This window comes from Hyla sarda, chromosome 7 (assembly GCF_029499605.1).
Source record: "Hyla sarda isolate aHylSar1 chromosome 7, aHylSar1.hap1, whole genome shotgun sequence".
NCBI lineage: Eukaryota > Metazoa > Chordata > Amphibia > Anura > Hylidae > Hyla > Hyla sarda.
Window position 1 is genome coordinate 99,781,810 of NC_079195.1, and position 9,125 is coordinate 99,790,934.

Below are 9,125 nucleotides of genomic sequence, written 5' to 3' on the forward strand. Positions count from 1 at the left end.
AGAGCACTTAGACAGAAAAGAACAACTCAATTTCAGCAGCTCATAAGTACTGAAAGGATTAAGATTTTTTAATAGAAGTAATTTACAAATCTGTTTAATTTTCTGGAGCCAGTTGATATATATATATATATATTTCCTGGATAACCCCTTTAAAGGGAACCTGTCAGGTCTCTGAAGACTGAAACACTGGCCCAAGAACCTGAGTAAGGTCAAGGGAATAGCATTTTAACATGTTTCTCCTCAGCTCTGCAATGCTTTTAATCACTTCTGGCCATAACTGGTAATACAGTCGCAGGGAGTGTTAACAGTCAGCCGCAGGACCTCCACCCACTAATCAGGCTTTAACGCTGATCTATTGACCTTTTTGGGTCCAATGACAAATTTGTGAGGCTTCCAAAACCTTAAAGGTTTTCTTTAAAAACTAGAAAGCTGAAGGCTGAAATAGTGTGCGTGTGTGTATATGTATGTTTGTATATGTGTGTGTATATATGTGTATATATATATATATATATATATATATATATATTCTGTGTGTGTGTGTATATATATATATATATATATAAGACTACTATGAGTGAGTGTGTGGTCTTTGATTTGCTTTGCAATGTTCCCATATAGAGATTAGCAGTTGGATACAGAAGCCATTAGTAAGTCATGTATTTTACCGCCTTCTTTTGTTCTGTTTCCTTTCTCCTGTTTAGTCTTATCCCATGGTATTGCAATATCGGCCAAGAATTGACTTTGGTTAATTGGTCGGGAACACTGAGAAGAATTCTGCACTATACGTTAACTCATCAACAGATTGCACAATGAATGGATGTGCCTACTTACATGGACTCAAAGGACACTGACTATTAAACAGCATGCAAAATACAGATGTGGTCTCTCTCTAACCTGCCAGTAGTGTCATTTGTAGCTATTGTTATGAAACCAAGTGCCAGTCTGCTGTCAAACATTGGACTGACTTCTAGGTATGCTATCCACATGCAACCTAGCTTTGGTGGAGTTAATAATGTACACACATTTTGTGGATATCTGGTTAGAGCCAACATTTTTGCATTACTGTTACTCCTAATCTTTTTGTGGTTTTCTTGTTACCAAGTCTTTGGTATAATACCCATGGTTGTAATGTAGTGAAATCCATAATGGTTTCCAATGCATAATTGTGACTGACAAAAACTAGAAACTATATGACACAGAATCTGATTTGTAGAATAATATCATCATCATCAACATCATCATCAAAAACATTTATGTGATATTCTGACCAGGAACATTCATCACCTCTTCACTGGGTAGATTATTCAGAGTTCTCCCACAGGGACTCCTCCACTTTCTATAATAGAAGACTGAATTTACCGGCCCTGCACAGCTGCACGAGTTTACTCCCCAGAGTCGAACCCTAACTGATCAAAAATGTATCACCTATCCAGTGGACAGGGATTAATATTTCAGTCTAGAATACCTCTTTACTAGCACTTTCTTTTCTTTTATGATCAGAATACTTCCATTTACAAGTATTTTAACAAGTAGCTTATTTTTATGTATAGATGAGCAATATACAATATGATAAGCAACAATTAGATTTAATTTCAACAGGCCAGATATCCTTCCTAAGGCTGGGTTCACACCACGTATGGAACCGTATTGAAAACCGTATGCATTGACTCTTCATTGAAAACTGTATGCCAAATGATGCATCCGGTTGTGTCCATTTTGCATCTTGTACGGTTTTGTCAGTTTTTTTCCCGTACCCAAAACCGGGTGAAAAACCGTATTGAAACCATATATGTTTTTTTTCAATATGGGAGTCAATGGGAACCGTACAGAACCATATGTGCGTACGGTTCCATCTTGTTGGCACTATACGATTTTTACTTTGCACATGCGCAGTGCACAACAAAAGTTTTTTTTACTTGGAATTTCAATCAAACAAGTGAAACTTTATTCATAATGGAGTGAAAAGTTAAAAACATATATTTTTGCAACCGGACATCATTTTTTCAAACCGTATACAGGTTAAAATTTGTACACACGTTTTGACAGTTTAATACGGTTTTGAGAAATCCGTTTTTCATCAAAAACCTGATACGGGAACTGTATTGCAAAGACTTGGTGTGAACCCAGCCTAACACACATTCTCTTTCGCAAAAATAAACCCATGATTTCCCACAACTGAATTTTAGAAAATGTCACCTAACGCACCAGTGGTAGGGAGCTCACCAGTCTCCAACCAATGTTTTTTTTTTTTTTTTTAAAGAGACGGCCATACATATGCAGTCACGTCTTAGGGCTCTATTACACAGGGTCATATGCCAGGACAGGCCGATGTTGTCCTGTGTAATTGGAACAGTGATCAGCGAATGAACAAGCTTGTTCGCCAGTTGATCGCATTCTATTTGGGATGCTAAATAAAATCTTGTATGTCTGCCGCACGTATCCCCAAATGATAGAAGTGTGAGCGATGAAACTAAACTAAAATAGGCAGATGTTTGTGTATTTCTATTGATGTCCAATAGTAGCTAACCATCTTCAAAGTAGATGTTAGGCAAGATAAAAATCTTTCTTTTCTTACATTAATCTAACCTTTATATCAGCACATTATAAAAGATAGGCATCCTCTGGTATTTTTGTAGTTTAGAATATATTTCCCATAAGGTTTTGCCATTAAAATTGACTATCTATCTATTAACCACACGTGTCCAGAACTTCATATACCTCTTTCCTTCTCCTCTCTTGCCAAATGTTTAATTTGCATTAGTCTTCCATTTTTTATTTTTTATAATTTATTAAATGCAGATAAAATGCAAGAAATCCATGAAAATTCCATGTAAAATGTTCTGGCCATAAGTGACATAGTAATATGTGTAGTTCTATAATTCTTTTAAATGTTAATGGTAATGAGTTGCATATTTTTATTTATACCCATGGGGGGACATGTATCAAATATTTTACCCCTGTTTTGTGTTGAAATTTTAGCGCAAGCTGTTTTTTTGCTTTTTCTTTTCTGTACATTCTGGTGGAGCATTTTCTCCAGATGTGTATGTTTCGGTGTACCTTGGAGTGACATATTTAGTGCACACAAATGTATTAAAGGACATCTATAGTGCAAAATAACTTATCCCCTATCCGAAGGATAGGGGATAAGTTATGGATCACGGGGGGTCCGAGCGCTGGGGCCCCTCCACGATCTTCGGTACGGGGCCGCGGCAATATACAGGAAAGGGGGCGTTCCGTCCCCGCATGACGCGACAGCCGACATGCCCCCTCAATGAATCCCATAGAGATACATGGAGGGGGAGTGTCTGCCGCGGCTTTCTGCTGGGGACGAAACTTCACTTCCGGCAGACTGCCGCGGCCATGTCCAGGAGATCCCGGAGGGCCCCAGCGCTCGGACCCCCGCAATCTATAACTTATCCCTTATCCTTTGGGTAGGGGATAAGTTATTTTGCGCTGGAGTACTCCTTTAACTGCGTCCATTTTTTACCCCCAGAAATCTTGCGCAATTACCATATTTTTTACGCAAATATAAGCCATTTTGGACTGCTCGTAGCAAGATGCTCTAAATCATCAATTTCATTTTCCAAAGAGTGGATTGAGGAGATTACTATATTTACCTGCAATTTATGAAAATCATTGCGCTTGATTGATAAATTTAGCGCATCTGCGCATAATTTTGAATTCGGGGTAAACTGCTTCTACCGTACACAAATAATGATACATGTCCCCCCATGGTCTATATTAGTGCGTCTTATACAATCTGTAGGTAAGCATTCTAAAGAATAAGTTGGTAGCACTTGCTTGTATTATAGAAAACTGTGTGCCTCATTGTAGAATTATATAATTCAATATACAGTCTGGTTTATATATGAAAAATACATAGAAATATGTATATGCACTGTGAGCGTTTAGAAAAGATGCTATTATTCCCTGTGCGGTGAGCTGGGTATATTTTCTTATGTATGTTTCTTTAAAGAAGGATAGTACTTATTATAACTTACTGACAAATATGCTATAAAATATGTAAAGATGCCTTTAAGATGTAACCAAAAGAACTAAGACTACAGAGGAGAATCTCTATTATAAAAGATAGTTTCATGACCAAATTCCTTGTACTACCACGTCTGAAGAAGGGACTTGATGTCAGGAAGTATATTTTTCTAAGTTATTTTTAGTTAAAATTGTATTTTGTACCTTGTGAAAGAAGTGAGGTCGTTGCATATTCTCTCATTTCCTTTCAGATTGATATTTTGTAATGATGCTGAAATTGAAATGGATTTTATAAGAAATGGCACATTTTGTAAATAGTCTTCAAGAGCTGAATATCTATCTAAACAGTTTACTCTAATATAAAACTGGATTGTTGGAATTCTACTAGTGCGTATTTGTGTTTTATTTGTATTCTCGGATGTGGAAAACTGCTGTTTTGTAGTGCCCATATAGTCCAACAACAGAGCTATTTTTTACACTGTGTGTATGGTAAAGGGGTACTCTGGTGGGGGAAACATTTTTTTAATTAACTGGCTCCAGAAAATTAAATAGATTTGTAAATTACTTCTATTTAAAACTTTTAATCCTTCCAGTACTTACCAGCTGCTGTATGCTCCACAGGAAGTTCTTTTCTCTTTGAATTTATTTTTTTTGTCTGACAACAGTGCTCTCTACTGACACCTCTGTTCATGTCAGGAACTGTCCAGAGCAGGATAGGTTTGCTATGAGGATTTTCTCCTGCTCTGGACAGTTCCTGACATGGACAGAGGTGTCAGCAGAGAGCACTGTGGTCAGATAGAAAGGACATTCAATAAAAAGAGAACTTTCTGTGGAGCATACAGCAGCTGATAAGTACTGGAAAGATTAAGATTTTTAAACAGAAGTCATTTACAAATCTGTTTAACTTTCTGGCACCAATTGATTTGAAAAAATAGTTTTCCATCGGAGTACCCCTTTAAAATGTGTAGCTGAAAGATTAAAGGGGTATTCCAGGAAAAAACTTTTTTATATATCAACTGGCTCCAGAAAGGTAAACAGATTTGTAAATTACTTCTATTAAAAAATCTTAATCCTTTCAGTACCTATGAGCTTCTGAAGTTAAGGTTGTTCTTTTCTGTCTAAGTGCTCTCTGATGACACCTGTCTCGGGAACTGCCCAGTTTAGAAGCAAATCCCCATAGCAAACCTCTTCTAAACTGGGCGGTTCCCGAAACACGTGTCATCAGAGAGCACTTAGACAGAAAAGAACAACTTTAACTTCAGAAGCTCATAAGTACTGAAAGGATTAAGATTTTTTAATAGAAGTAATTTACAAATCTGTTTAACTTTCTGGAGCCAGTTGAGATATATATATATAAAAAAAATAGTTTTTCCTGGATAACCCCTTTAACAATAATGAAGCACTCATCCCTTTTCAGATGCAAAATATGAAGACTTTTATTTTGGTCAACCGGTGCAGGTTACATCAAGGAAAGAGACAACACAAGCTTCCCTGAGGTCGGGGAGCAGCGACTGCTCCGTTTCACGGTTAAACTCCACTTCGTCACGCCTTGGCGGAGTTTAACCACAAATAGGAGCCCTGGAATAATGCACAAATGAGTAAATGTACAGGGATAATGCACACATGGATGTCACCGCATGAGAACAATCCACATGATGTCACAATACAGGGATAATCCATGCACTAATGTCATAGGACAAATTCACAAAGGGATGTCACAGTACAAGGATAATGCTCTCAGCGATGACTGAGGACCAGAATAATCCACACAGTAATGTCACAGCACAAGAAAAACACACAGTGATTTCCCAGCACAAGAATAATGCAGTACAACAGAAATACACCATGTGACAGCACAAGAGTAATGATATCACAGTACGAGGATAAAGCACACAGTGGGGCTCAGCACAAGAGTAATGATATCACAGTACGAGGATAAAGCACACAGTGGGGCTCAGCACAATAGTAATGATATCACAGTACGAGGATAAAGCACACAGTGGGGCTCAGCACAATAGTAATGATATCACAGTACGAGGATAAAGCACACAGTGGGGCTCAGCACAAGAGTAATGATATCACAGTACGAGGATAAAGCACACAGTGGGGCTCAGCACAAGAGTAATGATATCACAGTACGAGGATAAAGCACACAGTGGGGCTCAGCACAATAGTAATGATATCACAGTACGAGGATAAAGCACACAGTGGGGCTCAGCACAATAGTAATGATATCACAGTACGAGGATAAAGCACACAGTGGGGCTCAGCACAAGAATCATCCATGTAGTGATGTTACAGTTCTGGATAAACACAAACAACAATGTCACAAACAAGAAGCATCCACATAATTCTTTAAAAGTTGTCAGGCTGACACCAATAAAATCAGAATGTCAACAGAATATGAGCAAAATGAACTTGAAGCTGAATGGAACTAAGTACAGAGATATTCCGTAAAAGCAATTTAAATGCTCAATCTACCCTAATAGTAAATGATAAAAACTGCAGATCATGGTGCAAGGAAATGATATGAGCCCTCACACTGCTCAGTAGGCAGAAAAATAAAAAACGTATAGGGATTAGAACAGGGCAATTCATTCATTTATTTTTTTAGTATTACCTTTTAGGGTATGTTCACACTACAGCGAGCAGAGATTTAGACTGGCAGCCGGCGGCGGCGGTAGGACTGCGCAGCACTGCGCCATCACCATTGGCGGCTATGCAGTGCTCGCGGACTTCCGAGCAAAGAATGAACATGTTCTTTCTTTGCGTGGAACAATTTCAGCGGCGGTGTGAACGGTTCTTGCGGAGACCCATTCACACTAATGTTAAGTTCACATTCCGTAGTGTGAACATACCCTTAAGTAGTAAAATAAAATAAAAGCTATGTATTTTGGGTATCGTTGTAATCATATTGGGGGTGATTTATCAAAACCAGTGCAAAGGAAAAGTTGCCCATAGCAACCAATCAGATCGCTACTTTAATTTTGCAGAGGCCTTGTTAAAAATGAAAGAAGCAAGCTGATTGGTTGCTATGGGCAACTGGGCAACTTTTCCTCTGGACAGGTTTTGATAAATCTCCCCCGTTGACCACAGAATTAAGATAACTTGTCAGTTTTGCCATAAAGTGTACTGTTATTTTTATTTTACGGTTTTGCTATGCATTTTAAAGAGGTACTCCGGCGCTAAGACATCTTATCCCCTATCCAAAGGATAGGGGATAAGATGCCTGATCGCGGGGGAACCCCGTGATCTTCCACGCCGCACCCCGTTAGAATCAGCCCCCGGAGCATGCTCGCTCCGAGTCTGATTACTACCAATCACGGGGACGGAGCATTGTGATGTTCGCATGATCGCTAGTAATCAGACCTGGAGCGAGCATGCTCCGGGGGCTGATTCTAACGGGGTGCGGCGTGGAAGATCACGGGGGACCCCCGCGATCAAGCATGTTATCCCCTATCCTTTGAATAGGGGATAAAATGTCTTAGCGCCGGAGTACCCCTTTAAGGTAAAATAAAAGGTGTAAGTACAGTTGGTCCTGCAAAAAACAAAATGCTCATATGGCTTAGTTGATGGGACAAAAACTAAAAATTAAATGTTCCTGTCTTGAAAAGTTTAATATTGCTGTTTTGTCCCCTGATGACTGACAGCAAAAACCTCTTAGTGATAAAATGTGTAGGGCATAGACCAGTGGTCTCCAACCTGCGGACCTCCAGATGTTGCGAAACTACAACTCCCAGCATGCCCGGACAGCCAACGGCTGTCCGGGCATGCTGGAAGTTGTAGTTTTGCAACATCTGGAGGTCCGCAGGTTGGAGACCACTGGCATAGACTATGGGGGAGATTTATCAAAACCTGTGCAGAGGAAAAGTGGAGCAGTTGCCCATAGCAACCAATCAGATCGCTTCCTTTATTTTTTAGAAGCTTTTTTTCAACATGAAAGAAGCGATCTGATTGGTTGCTATGGGCAATTGCTCCACTTTTCCTCTGCACAGGTTTTGATAAATCTCCCTCTTTGAGTCTAAGTAGATGGATACCTCTCTTTATCTTCTTGTAGTCTCTATTAATGATTTTCTCATAAACAAATATATAGTTTAAAGAGCCTGAGGACAAACTCCATTGAAATATTCAGGCCTGACTTTGGATCACAAGAAGTATGTAAGCTACTAAAGGAGCGCTGTTATGATGACACACCCAAAAATTTTATTTATGTTTTGTGCCTTACTAGGAAATGAAGCTTATTTGTAATGAAATGTAATAAATGTTACATTTTAATATGTTTCTGGCACACTCAAAATTAGTAATCCTCCCTGAATTATATTGTTTTCTATTTACGGTAACCCCTTAAGGACCAGGGTTTTTGCACTTTCATTTTTTTCCTCCTTACCTTTAAAAAATCATAACCCTTTCAATTTGGCACCTAAAAATCCATATGATGGCTTATTTTTTGGGCCACCAATTCTACTTTGTAATGACATCAGTCATTTTACCCATAAATCTACAGCGAAACAGAAAAAAAATAATTGTGAGACAAAATTGAAAAAAAAAAAAACGCCATTTTGTAAATTTTGGGGGCTTCTGTTTCTACGCAGTACATTTTTTGGTAAAAATGACATGTTCTCTTTATTCTGTAGGTCCATACGATTAAAATGATACCCTACTTATATAGGTTTGATTTTGTCGTACTTCTGAAAAAAATCATAACTACATGCAGGAAAATGTATACATTTAAAATTGTCATTTCTGACCCCTATAACTTTTTTTATTTTTCTGCATATGGGCAGTATGAGGGTTAATATTTTGCACCGTGATCTGAAATTTTTAGCGGTACAATATTTGTATTGATCGGACTTGTTGATCGCTTTTTATTGATTTTTTTTCATGATATTAAATGTGACCAAAAATACACAGTAATGTCACAGTACAAGAAAAACACACATAGTGATTTCCCAGCACAAGAATAATGCAGTACAACAGAAATACACCATGTGACGGCACAAGAGTAATGATATCACAGTACGAGGATAAAGCACACAGTGGGGCTCAGCACAAGAATCATCCATGTAGTGATGTCACAGTTCTGGATAAACACAAACAACAATGTCACAAACAAGAAGCATCCACATAATTCTTTA

General features: G+C 38.4%; 1 protein-coding gene across 8 annotated transcripts in view; it reads left to right on the top strand.

The window, feature by feature from the left end:
* The window catches only part of PCGF5 (polycomb group ring finger 5), a 148,490-nt gene extending 144,122 nt beyond the window's left edge, over positions 1–4,368 (top strand). For all 8 annotated transcript variants that reach the window (XM_056530205.1, XM_056530206.1, XM_056530212.1 and 5 more), the window contains one exon: positions 702–4,368. In XM_056530205.1, coding sequence (XP_056386180.1) covers positions 702–749 — 48 coding nt within the window. In that variant the 3' untranslated portion in view covers positions 750–4,368. The remainder of the gene's footprint in view (positions 1–701) is intronic.
* Positions 4,369–9,125: the final 4,757 nt, after the last annotated feature.